The 19,381-nt window shown below is 42.3% G+C and overlaps 1 protein-coding gene across 1 annotated transcript; it reads right to left on the reverse strand.

The window, feature by feature from the left end:
• Positions 1–5,968: 5,968 nt before the first annotated feature.
• On the reverse strand, positions 5,969–8,562 carry LOC121875003 (pro-resilin-like). The gene is made up of 4 exons (XM_042379360.1): positions 8,479–8,562; positions 7,209–7,311; positions 6,603–6,688; positions 5,969–6,355 (listed from the first exon to the last, which is right to left on the reverse strand). The coding sequence occupies exons 1-4, from the start codon at positions 8,560–8,562 to the stop codon at positions 6,113–6,115; spliced, it is 516 nt and encodes a 171-aa protein (XP_042235294.1). The 3' UTR covers positions 5,969–6,112.
• Positions 8,563–19,381: the final 10,819 nt, after the last annotated feature.

Consider the following 19,381-nt stretch of genomic DNA (forward strand, 5'->3'; position numbering starts at 1 on the left):
TCATCCCCCTCCTCCTCCTCCCAGAAAATTAATCCCTGGAAGGAGAACCTCACAGGGGAAAGCACATGTATGTAATATAGGAAATCAGATGACCACCCCTACATTATTACGAGTCGTAGCATTACGGGCGACCTTTACCGTGTAGGGAAAATGAATCACAACTTTTTTTTTTTATTACACGACAAATAAACTCTGGTCGAATTAGGTTTTTTTGTTTTCATTATTAGTATTATTTTTTTTTTGGAGGGGATACTAATTCGTTGTTATTATATGGCAAATGTCACCACCGTGGAATATTGTTGGGTCCTTTCGTTGTGTGTGGTGTGTGGTGTGTGTGGTGTGTGTGGTGTGTGTGGTGAGGGGGGGGTTTGTGGTCACTATTTCAGTCAAAGAAAAAACTTAAGTAAGTTTTATAGTGCATGAAAAAAAAAACACGACTCCCCCCCAACAGATATACATATACTGTACACACACCTGTAATATATACCCGTGTTATAATCACCACCTTCACATGACATTGAAAGAGTAACAGACAAACATATACAAACATACACTCTTACTGTGTAATCTCAGTCGCTCATACATAATCCTTACACATAATCATACACACACACACAAAGATATTAAGACACAAATCCTCTAATTCATACCAGCATACAGACAGATTCGTTAGGTATTCATGTATTCATGCTCGTAAACTAACTCTCGCTTATCTGTCATCACATTAAGTAGAACAAATCTTTATTTCTTTATCACCAACCTAACTCATTTCTCTCTCTAACAGATAAACATTACTTACTATATACCTCCACCATATGCATAGGCCCCAGCGGGTCCCTTCATGCATGACCTTACTCTAATAATAATTATGCAAATGCGTTTCACTTGCGCCTTCTTATCAAGACTTTATGCGTTGTTGAACATCCTGAAGGAAATATTAACACGCTTTATTCCTGTCAGATAATGGGTTCCTCCCCGCAGTTAGGGAGTGTAAATGTCCTTACCGGTGCTGGAGGAGCGTGTTAAAGTGGTGCTTGTTGTTCCTGACCCGCCCGTGTGTGGTCTGACGCACCAACACCTTACACCATACGTCGAGGTGACTGCTCGAGTCTCTTACGCCCGCGGTGCACGGCTGCAAGGGACCAAGGAGGTGAGGAGAAACTACTTCAGCTGAGAAATGTTTTGTTATCTACACAATACAAGATCACCTTTGTATTTTTATTTAAATTTAAGTAAAAACGATTTTGATAATTACTTTACCGTCCAGTCACCTCGTGTGTTAATTATTGTCCGAAGTACAACTACTCCAGGCGTCTTTGTTAACGGGTTTTCTATTTATATCTTAAAATTAATTTATCAAAGTTTGCTTTATATTTACCGCTTGTTTGAGTGTCAATAACTGCAAGAGACAGATACACAATAGCAACTAAAACTACATCATCCCTTGTGTATTTATGTATGTACGTGCGTGCGTATGTGTGTCAGAACAATCACCGTGTAGATCAGACCCTGAGAATATCATCTATAGTTTCTACACCACACGACGGTCCACACCCCAAGGGCACAAGCGGTCAGGGCTAGACTCCCTCAAGACCCTGTAATGACCCTAATAATCAAGGGCTCTCCCGGCCTACACACCCACCCTACAATTAAAGAACTTAAGCTAACAAAAATATAGAGATACGTCAACCTTCATTGTTTGGATTTTTTTTTCGTCCAGGCAGGAGCTACGATAGAAGGCCAGCAGGTCATTTATAGTAATGGCCTCTATCAAACCCCTATCAGGATTCCCACGCTGTTGTGCCTCGTCTTGCAGTGTCGGTGTTAGTGTTTGAACACCTTCACTACCGCTGTTACTTTTTTTTTTTACTGCTGTTGTCTGGCTATAGAGTATTACCATTTACTCTCACACGTTAAAAGCCAATGTTATATTTCTTTAAATTTGTTTCGCTGTCACTGTTTACCGTTACTGTTTACCGTTACTGTTTACTGTTACTGTTTATTGATGCTGATCGGGATAGAAAAATTCACCGTTACTTCAAATACCATAAATTACATCGTTACTGAGACTGAAATTGAAAAACGGTAAAAAATTATTTAACCCAGACTAAGACAGAGTGAACAATACGTTAACATATAGCTGAACCTTTCGTATGCTGCAGCTCTCTTGAAGGCACCTGGCAAATACTATACGTGCATTTACCTGAAGAAAATCCTTAATTAACACAACATTATCACCTGGTGTTAGGAAATACGTATTAAACTGTTACAATATAATTCCTATGTATCGATGTCACACTAAATATCCGTAAGTGTCCCCCAAGTACACAGAAAGTTCCCCCAAAAATGTTCCCAAAACGCAGAATATCCCAAAATATCCACAAAATTCCCTAAATAAACATGATGTCACCAGTACTGTCCCCAAGCAGTGTCCCCAGTGAGAAGACATCACGGGTCCCCTTCCCTCTCTCTCTCTCTCTCTCTCTCTCTCCCACGCTACCACCACACCTCTACCACAGCCCCGAGCAACACTGAGGCAAAACTTTACGTAAATGAGGATATTATTCGAGGGATGACGAGAATTAGGCCGCGTTTTTACCATGTTCCATCCTAAGTGGTTCATTAGTAACACCTGAAGGACGAGACTGAAGAACGAAGTGAAGTTGACAAGTGGGGGATTTAATCTTTGTGGAGTGGTGTGGAGTGGGGTGGGGTTGAGTGGGGTGGGGTGGGGTGGGGTGGGATGGGATGGGGTGGGTGGGGTGGGGTGGGAGTGGGGTGGGTGGAGTGGTGTGGAGTGGGGTGGGGTTGAGTGGGGTGGGGTGGGGTGGGGTGGGATGGGATGGGGTGGGGTGCGGTATACGCTTCCCAATTTTGGCATGTTGGAATCCGTATGGAATACTAGAGCCTTGTTATCTTCCTGTGTCTATGTCTCTCTCCGTCTGTCTCTTTATCTCTCTGTCTATCTCTCCGTGTGTCTGCCTGTCTTTCTCTCAAATAAAAATAACATAATGTAACCCACCACCTACGTTAAGCCAGGTTAGGTTAGGTTAAACGTGATCAGTTTAAGTCTCTATTGTTACTTCATGAACAAAGTCCAGATCCTCAAAGGTTCCTGCGTTGATTTTTGCTTTCCTCGTAAATTAGAGATCTAAGGAAGCACCAACGTTAAAATAGCATCAGATTTAGTGGGTTACAGCTCTTGCCTCTTGTTCTATGGGTCCCTAGTTCGAACCCCAAGCACGCCCAAGTTTTCCCAGCTGTGTATGAGTACCTTAGCTAGGACTGGGTAACCAAAGGAGGTCGAGTGTGTGGCGTTGCTTCCTCTTGTGTCCGGGAAACTTCGCAAGTCCTATAGTGAGTTACATCCACCGAGCCCCAGTCTTCAGCATCTTGTAATTTTGAGGTTAATGTTACCCTTAGATCAGGGAGTAAGCGTCAAAGGGTGGTTATGAGAAAAGGGTAAAAGTGTCATGCGAGGTTCTGAAGTACGTGGCAGGAGCGTCATGAGGTTATGCCACTGTAAAGGGTCTGGTTAGATAGGAAGTAAATAGATAAGTTAGAAACATTCGTGGGAGGTGACTGCTTTATCCATCCGACTCGACCATCACATCAACTACAAGTCACTAACCTAATCTAACCAAACCTAACCTAACCTCACCAATCCTAGAGACTTACAGCCAGCCAGCCACCAGCTCCAGTGACCCGGCGTGTTGTTGCAGAAGTGTGAGGTGTAGTCGTGATGGAGGCGGGACCAAGGGCAGGTGGCCACCTTCCCACGGCACCAGCCCGCTACTGCTAACTGCGGGCCTCTCTCCTTAGAAATTCATTCTGAGTCAGCACTACACTTATCATTGCCCACACTGGTTTTACTCGCTGTTCTCTTGCATTTATTTTTTTTCCTCTGAGGTATAAATACTTGGTGTTTTATCTCCAATGTTTGTTAATATGTAATAAATTCTTGTGTACCTGATATTGAGGACTTGTTTCTAGGGGGGGGGGAGGGGAGGTGATTGTGGTGAGAAGGTGGTGGAAGAGGATGGTGGTGGAGGGAGGTGGTGGGTTATAATGGACGGTGATTGGAGGTGGTGATGGTAGAGGAGGGGTGGGAGGGGGTGGAGTAGGGTGGAGGTGAAGGGTAGTAATGGCGGTTCAGTATTACTTCAGGTGTTAAGTGAGTCATAGAGTGTTAACGTTACATGCAGGCTGCTGTGTGAGTCTGAACAATGCAATAGGATCTTAAATAACTTTTCATACAGCATAAACTATATACAGAGGATATATCATAAGCGAGGCATGGTTAAGTGTGTCGTGGTGGTGAGCGGTGACAGTATCAATAGTCATCTGCAGCACGCGCGAGGTGGGGAGAAAAACACCGCCGCTGACCACCAAATTTGGGAGTGGGGAGTATCGTTTGTTTGGTGAGTCCCCCGCGTCACTCTCCTCTGTGATTACACTCCTCTCTCCTGTATACCTGATACACCTACAGTCACACTAATACACACTCCCGGCAGGACGACACCGCCTAGTTTGCTTGTATTAGACGCCCATAAACACTAGTGCTATCACCATTATGGAGGTGATGGTTATTAAAGAAAATGGAAGGTGCCGCTGATAACATCAACAAACTTATTAACTTCCATATAAAGACAAACAGAGACCATTCACAAGACGAACTTGATTATGGCCGCATGTGGCGATAACCACCTCTCGGCGCTGCTGGTGCTGGCGCTAACTGCTATTGCTGCTACTACTGTTACTGCTAATGACTGTGCTACTGCTGTTACTGCTAATGACTGTGCTACTGTTACTGCTACTACTGTTACTGCTAATGACTGTGCTACTGTTACTGCTACTCTTACCGAATCTATTGTGATGAATCGGTTAGTGAGGCTGCCTCAGCTACCAACACTGTTATTACTGAGGCTGCTGTTTACTAATGTTTGTACAAGTGCCGCCGCTGCTGCGACTGCCCGGCTTTACGCCTCTATCACCGGCTGTCGACGGAGGTGCACCACCCTTGGGACGGTTGACAGTGGGTGGGTGGGTATGTGGGAAGGGCTGTAGGACCCTCACCTGTGATGGGAAGGTGATGGGAAGGTCCCGCGGCTGCTGCTGCTCGTATCTCGAGAGTGATGGCCAATAATAATATCAATCGCGGGAGGTACGGCCTTATTATGGGGAGGCGATGAAACCTGATACCTGCCGGAGGAGGTTGTGTTGTGTAGCGCTTCCCTGCAAGGTGTTGTGGGAAGGCTGAATTATGTGAGGCACTTAAGATGGCGCAGCGAGAGAACCTATAAGACGCCGGGGTAAATATATAAGGCTCTTATACTGTACTAAGGCGAGACTCTTGGAGGCTGATAATAGTCTCTCCTCCAAACTTGTAGCAAACTAAGAATTTATAAGATCAGACCAAACACAGTGTCGGAACCTTGGGACTGTGCACGCGAGCCCTTCACGCTTCACGCTTCATTCTTCCTTCCTCATATTCTGTGCATTTTTATTCTTCGCTCTCACTTTCTTTACATAGTCACTGTGTCATTGTAGTTTGCCTTTCAGCTGGTGAGAGGTGAGCTGAGAGAGTGAGAGGTGAGGCAAGTGACAATGACAGGTGAGGTGAGTGACAGGTGAGGCGAGTGACAATGACAGCTGAGGTGAGTGAGAGGTGAGGCAAGTGACAATGACAGCTGAGAGAGTGAGAGGTGAGGCAAGTGACAATGACAGGTGAGGTGAGTGACAGGTGAGGCAAGTGACAGGTGAGGCAAGTGACAATAACAGGTGAGGTGAGTGAGAGGTGAGGCAAGTGACAATGACAGCTGAGAGAGTGACAGGTGAGGCAAGTGACAATGACAGGTGAGGTGAGTAAGAGAGACAAGTATTGTATTTTAATGTAACATTTACCTCTCGTATATTTCACGCATTAATAATAACTTTAATTACATTTGTGTATGAAAAACAATAAGGGTCAATTCTGCACTTGTGTATTTACAAAATAACATAAGCATTTAATATTCCATTTATAAATAGGATATATATATATATAATTTACCACAGCTCAATGAACTTCTCCACAGTCTGTTTATCCATGTTATCTCTAAGTGAGGATAAGCTACTTGTGGTAGCCCCCGTCGACGTGGGCAGCAGCTGCATGGTGGGGGACGCCCTCGTAGGTGACGGTGGGGTGGTAGCCGGACTCGTCAGCGTAGTAAGTGACGGTCTGGATGCGACCGTCGGGCAGGTTCACGTGGTACTTGCCTTCGGTCCTGTAGCCGTTGCGAGATTCACTGTGACCGAAGTTGGTGCCGGCGTAGTCGTCGTGGACCCCGTAGGCGTAGTCGTAGTGAGGTGATGCCTGTAGTGTGATAGTCGTTGGACCCCGTAGGCGTAGTCGTAGTGAGGTGATGCCTGTAGTGTGATAGTGTTAAGTATATGTTGGCGCCATCACTAAATAAACTCAGTAATGACACAAGAGCCATAAAACACTGTTGTTTGTGTTATGAGAAGAACATTTAACATAATGGTGAAAACTGTCAGGTGAAAAACACGTCAAGTGTCTTGTTATTTATGAGGCAAAACTTATGATCTCTCCGTCAACTTACGTAAGTGTCATGGTGCACTGCGCCTCCATGATGAACTGCGCTCCCATGAACTGCGCCGCTGTGGATGACAGATCCTCCGTGGAGGCCTCCGCCCCCGTGAACTGCGCCTCCATGATGAACTGCGCCCCCGTGGTGGACTGCGTCCCCATAAACTGCACCCCCATGATGAACTGCGCCCGCAAGGTGGCCTACGCTCCCATGGAGACCCACGCCTCCGTGGTGACTTCCGCCCCCGTGGAGAACTGGTGCTCTGAGGGTGGCTTCAGCTGCCCCTGGGAGGACTTCTGCAGGCCTGTGGAGACCTACGCCCCCGTGGAGACTACGCCCCGGGGAGACCTACGCCTGTGGAGACCTGGTGCCTCCAGGGGAGACCTGCGCCCTTAAGGAGAGACTTGAGCCCCTGTGGTGACTTCTGCCCCGTGAGAGACCCATGCCCCCGTGGAGACCAGGCCCCCAGATGGCCTACGCCCCCGTGGAGGCCTACGCCCCGTGGAGACCCCCAGGCCCCCCAGGAGACCTGCGCCCCGTGGAGACCTGCGCCCCATGGGAGGCCTACGCCCCCGTGGAAGCCTACGCCCCCGTGGAGGCCTACGCCCCCGTGGAGGCCTCCGCCCCCGTGGTGACTTCCGCCCCCGTGGTGACTTCCGCCCCCGTGTATGACGGAGGTGTCGCCGTGGACGAGAGCCGCAAGGCTTACAAAGAGCGTCAGCTGATGTAAGGAAGGAAACATTTATTAGTACAACGACAAGAGAAAAACACAAACACTCTTCCTCCAGGAGGCAGAGTGTTGTGTTACCTGTGGTGGTGTGGCCGTGGGTGGTCACTGCATTGTCAACAGAAAAGTTCCATCACGAAATGTGCATGTAACTGAACTTCCCTATTCTCTTTACGAGGAAAAGACACATTGGCAGTATTTACTCACATACACTGAAGTGCCAAGAACTCATCCAACCACGAGAACATAACATCTACTCATACAGACTTTGGACGTGATTAAAACAGGTACCCAAGTGTGTTGGTGAACTAGGAACATGAACTGAACACACTGTGAACAACTAGACGTCACAGTGAGCAACAAACTAGCCAATGGACGAACATACACCCAACTTTGTGATGTAAAGCACAAGTCTACTTATCTTACTACAGAGTTTATTGATACTCTTAAAAACGTAACTTAAAACAATGATGATGATTCCTACGAATAAATTATCATTTTATTTTTAACTGTGTTCTTGTTTCATCATACAACAGCTAAATTAACATTAACAATAAAACTCTATACAGTACAATGTATAAACGATGATGGTTTAACACCTAAAGAATGATAATCTAAACCATCGTCCACTTAAGAGCAAGAGCTTAAACCATCGTCCACTTAGAAGTCAGAGCTTAAACCATCGTCCACTTAAGACTTGTAGCCTAAACCATCGTCCACTTAGAAGTCAGAGCTTAAACCACCGTCCACTTAGGAAGTTGTAGCTTAAACCATCGTCCACTTAGAAGTCAGAGCTTAAACCATCGTCCACTTAAGACTTGTAGCCTAAACCATCGTCCACTTAGGAGCCAGAGCTTAAACCACCGTCCACTTAGGAAGTTGTAGCTTAAACCATCACCCACTTAGGAGTCAGAGCTTAAACCACAGTCCACTTAGGGAGTTGTAGCTTAAACCATCGTCAAATTGTGAGACAGAACTTAAACCATCGTCCACTTAAGAATCCACGTTTAACCCATCGTCCACTTAGGGAGTTGTAGCTTAAACCATCTTCCACTTAAGAGTCAGAGGTTAAACCATCGTCCTCTAAGGGTTAACTGTCGCACAAGATGAGGTTAAATTCACAAACATCTGAGTTCCTTAACGGTGGTAGACACGTCGTACCTTGAGTGCAGTCATGGTGTTAGCTGGTGATGGTGTGTGGTGCTGGAGACTGCCACCCACCATGTTATATACAGCCTCCGCCATGGCCACAGCAGCGTCACGACACCTTCACCGCCACCTTCACCCTACTACTCTATGGGGGGCCCCCCTTCACCCTACCTCGCCACCATCACCATGATTCGCCCCTATCACCTTCACCATGATTCGCCCCTATCACCTTCACCACCCTATGCACCATCACCACCAACATTCTAATCTCCCACCACCACCACGTTACACCCCTTCACCACCACCATCATCACTCCACACCACTACCACGTCACGGTCCATCACCTTCACCACCACGCAACACCACAACCACCACAACCACGCAGCCATCACCACCACGTCATACTCCAACACCTTCACCACACCACAGACTACCACCACATCACGGCCCATCGCTCACCACCACCACGCCACACCACAACCACACCACCACCACCACGCCACACCACACTCACTTCCACAACACTCTCCCAGGACCGACGGTCAAGAAGGTCGACCCTCCCACGGTGAATTTTCTCGTCACAGGAGAATGATAAAGACAGGTAAGTCGCCCGCTGGTCATTCCTTAAGGGCGGATGTTGTCACGCAATTTATTCAATAAGCAAAATATAAGAGAACAGACCAATAAGACAGCTGTGTGAAGTCTTAATATAACCATAAATAACAAAACCAGAACCTAAATCTTATATAATTTAACTTTAACCCAACGTAATATAACTCAACTTTAACTCAACGTAATATAATTTAACTTTAACCCAACGTAATATAATTTAACTTTAACCCAACGTAATATAACTTAACTTTAACTCAACGTAATATAACTTAACTTTAACTCAACGTAATATAATTTAACTTTAACCCAACGTAATATAACTCAACTTTAACTCAACGTAATATAACTTAACTTTAACCCAACGTAATATAACTTAACTTTAACTCAACGTAATATAATTTAACTTTAACCCAACGTAATATAACTTAACTTTAACTCAACGTAATATAATTTAACTTTAACCCAACGTAATATAACTTAACTTTAACTCAACGTAATATAATTTAACTTTAATCCAACGTAATATAACTTAACTTTAACTCAACGTAATATAATTTAACTTTAACCCAACGTAATATAACTTAACTTTAACTCTACAACGCATGAAGATAATTCAACTTTAACCAAACGTAATATAATCAACTTTTAACTCAATGCAATATAATTCTCTAATCCTAACCCCAACGTAACATAAATCTTAACTCTTTAACTCAACGTAACATAATTTAACTTAACCCAACGTAATATAATCCTCTTTAACTCAACCTCAACGTGTAATATAATTTTATATCCTTAAATCCCAACGTAATATAACTTAACTTTAACTCAACGTAATATAATTTAACTTTAACCCAACGTAATATAACTTAACTTTAACTCAACGTAATATAATTTAACTTTAACCCAACGTAATATAACTTAACTTTAACTCAACGTAATATAATTTAACTTTAATCCAACGTAATATAACTTAACTTTAACCTTAAGGTACAATAACGGAGAAACTGATATGACATAAAAAGCGATACACACACACACACACACACACACATTATTGAAGACCATTATATTCCAACCAATGAAGAGCCTAATACAACTCACAAAAAGCTTTAACTCAGCTTAAACGAAAACCTGATAATAAAGCTGAGAGATAACCAAGATAACGAGGATATAGTGAGATGCTGAGAGATGACCAAGATAACGAGGAGATAGTGAGATGCTGAGAGATGACCAAGATAACGAGGATATAGTGAGATGCTGAGATGTGACCAAGATAACGAGGAGATAGTGAGATGCTGAGAGATGACCAAGATAACGAGGATATAGTGAGATGCCGGAGATGACCAAGATAATTCAGGAGGAGACAGTGATGCTGAGAGATGACCAAGATAACGAGGATATAGTGAGATGCTGAGATGTGACCAAGATAACGAGGAGATAGTGAGATGCTGAGAGATGACCAAGATAACGAGGATATAGTGAGATGCTGAGAGATGACCAAGATAACGAGGATATAGTGAGATGCTGAGAGATGACCAAGATAACGAGGAGATAGTGAGATGCTGAGAGATGACCAAGATAACGAGGATATAGTGAGATGCTGAGAGATGACCAAGATAACGAGGATATAGTGAGATGCTGAGAGATGACCAAGATAACGAGGATATAGTGAGATGCTGAGATAACCAAGATAACGAGTAGAGATGATAGTGAGATGCTGAGAGATGACCAAGATAACGATAGGATAGTGAGATGCTGAGAGATGACCAAGATAACGATCAAGATAACGAGGAGATAGTGAGATGCTGAGAGATGACCAAGATAACGAGGAGATAGTGAGATGCTGAGAGATGACCAAGATAACGAGGATATAGTGAGATGCTGAGAGATGACCAAGATAACGAGGATATAGTGAGATGCTGAGAGATGACCAAGATAACGAGGATATAGTGAGATGCTGAGAGATAACCAAGATAACGAGGAGATAGTGAGATGCTGAGAGATGACCAAGATAACGAGGATATAGTGAGATGCTGAGAGATAACCAAGATAACGAGAGAGATTGAGAGATGCCTGAGATAAGATGCTAAGATATGGCCAAGATAACCAAAGATGCTGAGGGTTGTAGAGATATAACCAAAATAACTAAGATAGACCGAAATAAGATAAAGATATACTGAGAGAGAGAGAGAGAGAGAGAGAGAGAGAGAGAGAGAGAGAGAGAGAGAAACACATATACCCATAAACTAGACTTGACTCATATAGCCAGTTATATTTTTATAGGCCTACCGTATTTGGTTCTTATAGCAGCAATAAGCAAATTTGAAACTATTCCCCCGACGCATTTAAAAAGGCTGTTAAGGTACATAAACTACTGTACTACATATAAAGGATGTATTATAAAAGACAATGTAGTATCATCAAAAAAGTAAGAAAAAAATACTGAAGCATCATTAAAAAGTAAACAAAAAATACTGACGCATCATTAAAAAGTAAACAAAAAATACTGAAGCATCATTAAAAAGTAAACAAAAAATACTGACGCATCATTAAAAAGTAAACAAAAAATACTGACGCATCATTAAAAAGTAAACAAAAAATACTGAAGCATCATTAAAAAGTAAACAAAAAATACTGAAGCATCATTAAAAAGTAAACAAAAAATACTGAAGCATCATTAAAAAGTAAACAAAAAATACTGAAGCATCATTAAAAAGTAAACAAAAAATACTGACGCATCATTAAAAAGTAAACAAAAAATACTGAAGCATCATTAAAAAGTAAACAAAAAATACTGAAGCATCATTAAAAAGTAAACAAAAAATACTGACGCATCATTAAAAAGTAAACAAAAAATACTGAAGCATCATTAAAAAGTAAACAAAAAATACTGACGCATCATTAAAAAGTAAACAAAAAATACTGAAGCATCATTAAAAAGTAAACAAAAATACTGACGCATTTATTTAAAAAAAATTAAAATACTGACGATTTATTAAAAAGTAAACAAAAATACTTTGACGCATCATTAAAAAGTAAACAAAAAATACTGACGACCATAAAAAGTAAACAAAAAATACTGACGCATCATTAAAAAGTAAACAAAAAATACTGACGCATCATTAAAAAGTAAACAAAAAATACTGAAGCATCATTAAAAAGTAAACAAAAAATACTGACGCATCATTAAAAAGTAAAAAAAAAATACTGAAGCATCATTAAAAAGTAAACAAAAAATACTGACGCATCATTAAAAAGTAAAAAGAACTAACAATTATCAAAAAAAATATCGTAGTTATAATTAAATTCTGGCTTTATTGTCTGAAGAAGTAGAGAAAAGTAATTTAAATGAATTTGCTTTTATTTACGGTTTGTGTATGAATGAGTCTGCAAGAACCAGGTTGCAAGATGTCGGGTTTATAAAGTGGAATTATTATTTTATTGTTGGGATATATGTATGTAATAAAAGACTGTATATATTGCTCATGTAAAGGAGAAAACTAACCCTCTCTCTCTCTCTCTCTCTCTCTCTCTCTCTCTCTCTCTCTCTCTCACACACACATACATATCAACGTCGGGTATCAAAAAAAATATATATATAGAAGAATTTAACACCAAAATTCACTGGCATCAGAGACTAGACCCGACACAGCTCCCACTCTAGTTATTACATAGTACAGTCATATCGAGTAATTAGACTGTGGAACGAACAATTAATCTTGCAACACAAACACACGGGAGGGGGGGTGAGGAGGAGATGGCAGGGGGATGGGGGGAGGAGGAGGATAGTGTGGAGGGGTGAGGAGGAGATGGGAGGGGGAGGGGGGGGGAGGATTTTTGCCTCAATTAAACAGGTTTACGGACGAAAAACTTGTCAAATTTTTCGAGGCTCCATTGGATTGTTGCCGCCACGTTGCCAAATTATGAATCAAAGTCAAGAAAATCAGAAGACGATTATTATAACCTTGGCGCACAACTGAAGAATATAATTATCTTAATATAATCGTTCTTTTTATTAGTTACGTTTTATAAAATACGACAAATGGCGATATATTTAGGAAAAAAATTAGTGTGGTGTAATTGCATATTATTCGGTAAGCAATTACACTATAAATCCTTCAGTAAATAAGACCTTTTAATTAACTATGACTCTTAGTAACCTTTGTCATTATACATAATTTATATTTTGATTAGGTATATAAGATTATCCAGACGCAAACATTTAATTTTTTTTTAATATTAAGATTTAATACCAAAGAAAACGGGAACTATCAAAGAAAACGGGAAAACTACGTATACTATCATAAACACAAGTCCCTAAACATTATTGGGAATAAAGTCACCCTGTTTAACATACTACAGTATATGGAGAGGAAAGTCCGTTATATCAAGGTGCCCGTTAGTTGTGAAACCTCCATCTAACGGATTTTATATAGAGAGAAGTCCGTTATATGGAAATGAATATATACAGACCAAAACTCTTCCTTTAAAAACAATTATAATAATAATTCACAAAATCCTAAAATCCCACCAACCATGGAAATAAATTATATACATGGTGAATATCCCCCCCCCCCCACCTTAAAGTGCCTATATAGAAATAACTTTTAAGGCAAATAAAATAACATAAAATTAGATACCACAGGAGTTCCCAAGGGTAAGACTCCACCTCTCTTGTTCAACCACTGTAACACTCACCACACCTACTGTACCTCTACTATAAGCTTTTTCATTGCAATCTGTGTTGATACTTCTTTTTACACTTACAAACAGCAGTACATGAGGTAAAATATTAAGCTAATCGTCTACTTATTGCAGTTTCTACCACATTGCAAAAAAGATAGTTTTTTTTTTTTTACCAATGTATAAAGTGAAGGTTATACAAGAAAGTCAGTCATAATTCACTACGGTTATTGAACACACTGAGTATATGAGTGTTTTGCTTTCCAGATAATGTTAAGACAATGACTTTAATAAGATTTTAAGTTCATAGGACAGTTAAGTGAGCAGCCTGACAGACAACTGTTCGGGGAAATTATGTTATGAGTTATGATTTTCGTATACAAAAAATTTAATAACTAAACAAATAGAATAAATAAATAAATTAATAAATGTGTGTGTGTGTGTGTGTGTGTGTGTATGTGCGTGTGTGAGTGTGTGTGTGTGTGTGTGTGTGTGTGTGTGTGTGTGTGTGTGTGTGTGTGTGTATGTGCGTGTGTGAGTGTGTGCGTACAAGTAGAGCGATTATGACTTGCAAATGTCATCCTCCAAGGCTCCTAACCTCACCATTCCTCAAGATATTTCCATAAAATCAATTATTAAAGTCAGAATTTATTATACAAAGGTCCCGTTTATGGATATACTGTACTACAATAATGTAAGACACCTGCAACACCCACACACACACCCACACCCACACTCTATCAACAATAACCGACCCACAAAAAAATCATAAATAAAACTTATTATATTATTCTCCAAGACACTACGAACCAGAATCCCCTTATCACCAACTGTTCACATAAAAATAATTGAAACAAGCAATTATCAACTCATTATGGCTTGAACACTGAGCATCCTATCACGGTGTTCAATGTTTCGTGTCGGTAATGAGTCGGTAATCACCAAACATTACCTGTAATGATCTCTCTGACGCTTGACTTCCTAATCCATCAAATATAATACGCAGTGACTCTTTTTTTTCTGTAAGTGATTATGATCAGTGATGAGGAAGACTTTCTGGTTGCCAAATTCTCTTCTGAAACCTGTTTGTCTTCATTCCAGGTGACATTAGGTGACTTCAAGTAATCTGTGGTGACCTAAGGTGACCCCAAGAAATCTGTGGCGACCTAAGGTGACCCCAAGAAATCTGTGGTGTCCTAAGGTGACCCCAAGAAATCTGTGGTGACCTAAGGTGACCCCAAGAAATCTGTGGTGACCTAAGGTGACCCCAAGAAATCTGTGGTGAACTAAGGTGACCCCAAGAAATCTGTGGTGACCTAAGGTGGCCCCAGGTGACCCAAGATGACCCAAGAAACTCACTAAAAGAATCTCTTACTACTCACCCTAATTTGACGACCAAATGATACTAAAAAAATACAAATCTTTCATCATAAATTTTCAGGTGTCGGATTAAGCTTCTTTGTTTTGACCCGTGGTTGACCCGAGGTGACCTGGAAGTGGTGGGAGGTTCCGACGGGAGCTACAGGGGGTCGCTGGCTACCTCATTGTACCTCATTCTCTGCCTCATTTACAAGCTCAATGGCCGGGTGGAAGACTGACGGCCAAGGCAATTGTAGGCCGGGTAATGTTTGACTCCGCCCACCAGGAGGAGGCTGCCATATTAAGAAATTGCCGCGTGTACGAAACCCCCGAGAAGATATTTATACTTACCTCACAAACTCTCCCTCACGTCCCATATTTTATTCATGTCTCTCTATTTCCCCATACATATTACCTCTACTATGTATATGATCAATGTGGTTTTATACAGTAATATCATATCATATATATCAGGTAATAGTTCAGTGCAGGAATAATACTCCAACATGGCCACCCTTATACAGAGTTAATTTCTGACCGCTCAAATTGACCCACCGGACTACCTATACGGCGGTTACTGCCGCCCCACACATGTACGCACGCGTGTGTACGTACATAAAGCATCGAACCATGAATGTGTGTACATGGGCGGCACGTGCATGAGAGAATGTGAGGATTATTTTGTTTTTACTGTCGACTATGGGTGTACATGATCGTTATTTGTCGTGTGTACATCAGTTTGTGTGTGTGTGTGTGTGCCATTATGTTTTTACACCCGCTATGTGTGTAGACAAACCAAAGCCATCACCAAAGTTGCCGGTGACACAATGGCTCCAACAGGTAAGGCGACTCCCCATTAGTCACAAGAACAAAACTACCAACACACATTCCATCGATCCTTCTCACAAACACGAACATTTTCTTCTTTATCTATTCGTCTTATTTACTTCATCTAAACTAATCAACATAAACAAGTACGACAAACCTTAGTATCTCTCTGCCGCACTTTACAGCAATGGGACTCCAGACCAGAGGAACTACACTGCACTTTAACACCTATAGATGGCGTTGTGTGTAACCTAAACAACGTGTCCTCAGAGGTGCATCAAACACAGGTTCCCTCACCAGCCAAAGGTAATATTGCTCCATCTATACAAATACATAGATAAATAGATTGATAAATATAAAGACAGACAGACCCAATTTATCAAGTACAGAGAGAAGGAAAGGGGGAAGGAGTGGAGAGAGAAAGCCTCATCATCACCCGGGTCAGACCACCACTACACACACACACACTAGGATGACCATTAACCCCTCCCCCCCACCACCCGTGATCATCGATAATTGTTTAGATCTTGGTAAATGATCACAGCACCGCCACCACCCTTTTGTTGCCCTTAATTTGTTGTTGGACGTAACGAGACGCTGCGACAACAACAGCAAAAAAAAAAAAAAGAGAGTAATTTATTAGGTCCTGTGGGAGTGGGGTGAGGTTGACTCCCTAGTGAAGCCTTTGTTGTTAGTAGACAAGAGATCAGGCTGTAGCCACGGTAAGGAATAACGAGAAGGAGATGATAATTTACGAGGGTGTAAATAACAAGGATAATAAAGATGACGATTATTCATGGTCTTCAGAGCCAAGTGCAGTGACCAAGTAACCCCAAATGTAGTAAGTTAGTACAGTTAATACTGATGGTGGTGGTGACAAGGATGAGTGTGGTGGTAGTGGTTACGAGGAGGGGTGTGGTGATGGTGGTATGGTGACAAGAATGTGGTGGTGGTGGTGGTATGATGACAAGAATGTGGTGGTGTGGTGATGACAAGGAGTGTGGTGGTGGTGACAAGCAGGAGTACTGTATAGCAGCAGCAGGTACAGGACACTTCTATACTGTACAGTGTTCTCCGGCCAGTTGGCCCAGCACCCTTAATGCTCCACGGCTGAACGATACCTTTCTGGACAATAATATTTCTGGTTATGTTAATGCAGATGACAATCATCTACTGACAAAGGAGATCGGATACTATGATAAACATTGTTTTGACCTGAAAGTGATACTGACACATTAGAAGTTGAATACGTATGAACCAGACCAATTGAATCTGGAGCAGCACAGACCGGTCAATTAAATTTTCATTCTGGTTTCCAGTGATTTAATGTACATCCAACCTCACATCTTCCCGGAGGATTTGCCATGTTTACCATAATCTTCGTTACCTGTAAATTAGCAATACTTTTTGGGGAGACATTTCCATTAAATATGTCAACAGTTAATGATAAATAGATTAAGGTATATATCAAATTCCTGGAGAGACAACCCGCGGTGAGGTGGGGGTGGGCATGAGGGGGGGGGGGGCGGCACACGTCCAAGGGGTGGCGGCCACAAAGAGTCTCTGCAGGCTCTAGGCTCATTATTTCCCACTTCATCCAGAGGAGGACGGGAGGAGCGCCAGTCATTGTCGAGAACATAAAGGAAACTAAAGATGGTGTTGACTTTGTGGGTCCTGGGGGACGAGGGGCCAAGTGCGAGGCGGCGGATTAATGATGGAGGGGGAGCAGTGGGAGGGGGGGGGGGCAGGAACTTATAGAGGGAATGAGTGGAAGGAAATAGGAGGGAAGTCGAAGGAGAAAATTAGTAGAGGGAAATAGAGGGAGGGAACTCATAGGAGAGGAAACTTAAACACTATCTCTCTCTCTCTAACCTTGTCGTATCAATCCAATTCCATTCCAGTCAAAATGTCAATAGGAAAATAACACATCAGGAATCAAACACAGTGGTTAGATATATCTACGACCACCATAAAAGTAATTTAGTGGAATTCGTCCAGCCAACACCAGTGGTCGGGAAGGTCGCGGCGGTGACGAGATGGACGCTGGCCAGATTACTCTCCTCACCACAGTGTTCCCGCAACATGCCTGTGTTTATAGTTGGTTGGGGGACACCACCCACGTAAAGGCTGCCATGGTTGTCCCTCGTGTTTGAGGATGGCCGGCCCTAGGGCCACCTAGGCGTGAATTTGTTTAAGGTGTAGAAGCTGTCGCCAACACAATAACCACACCCTGAGTTAACGAGCTGCATGACCCAGTGTCAAGGAATAGTTCAAGAAGACCGGACAACTCGCCAACTGCACTGACTAACCATTACCCCGGTACACGATCCGCATATCGATTAACATCCAGGTTCCTAATTACTGCTGTGTAGACAGAGGCAAATGGCGTAAAGAAACTTGTCCATAGTTTCACCCTGCCCGGTGGGTCAACACACATAGTTGTGGTGGGTCAACACATATCTATGATAATGACCACACACACACAGCTATGACAAGGCAACACAGGTCGTCCATCACCCAGGGTTGTGGTCTGCAGGTAATAGAGTTGTTCACTGTGTCGAGAATAATTTTTTCCCTCCTCCCGTCAACATGACATGATGTTATTAGCCAAGAGTGTCGCGGTCTTGGTCATATAATGACGGGACTGACGCATTATAATAACCCGCCTGTGACCACTACCTGAAGAATATTGTCCCTTGGTAATACGATCCACGAGCTGCCATAAATAATGAAATTAAAAAAGAGGGAGAGAAGAATCAATGTCTGTTATTAGTCTAATGGATGGTCGGGTCTTGAGCTGAATTATTTGGACTGTCAGGGATGAATTTGCTAATATTTATTCTGTAAGAACATTATCAAGGTTTTTGTGAATCATGGCGGAGATTAGACTTAATGCTTGACCTGAGTTGGTGCGTGGCCAAGCGAATTACCTGGTTCTTGGCCCTGGGATCTAACCTAGTACCTGGTCTTCTGTCTGGTCTGGTACCTGGTCTTCTGTCTGGTCTGGTACCTGTCCTGGCTGATGCATTAAATAGAAATGTGACCTTCAGTGGTGATTTTGACCTCTCATCTCCTCCCAGTGGTTGATTTTCCTGTCCGAGATCTGAATTCTCCTGTCATGTGTCCTCGAAAGTAGTCCGTCTATTGTGACATACCTTTGTGGTTGAGCTTACGTGTGTGTGTGGGGGGGTGTATTTTAGAGCGTGCAGTAAATTGTATTGTTATATAATACATACCATCAAACTTGATTTATGAACTGGATTCCTTGAGCCACTATAATACTATTGTTCTACCAAAGTGTTCAAGTGTTTAATAGTCTCTTACGAGCAGTTATTGGTAGTCTGAAATATACTCGTGGAATATATCGAGAGTGGGACAACAAAGTGTAAGGGATTGTCCACGGGGATGGGAGGTGATGAGGAGTCGATTGGT

The sequence above is a fragment of the Homarus americanus genome, unplaced genomic scaffold (genome assembly GCF_018991925.1).
Source record: "Homarus americanus isolate GMGI-L3 unplaced genomic scaffold, GMGI_Hamer_2.0 scaffold34427, whole genome shotgun sequence".
Lineage (NCBI taxonomy): Eukaryota > Metazoa > Arthropoda > Malacostraca > Decapoda > Nephropidae > Homarus > Homarus americanus.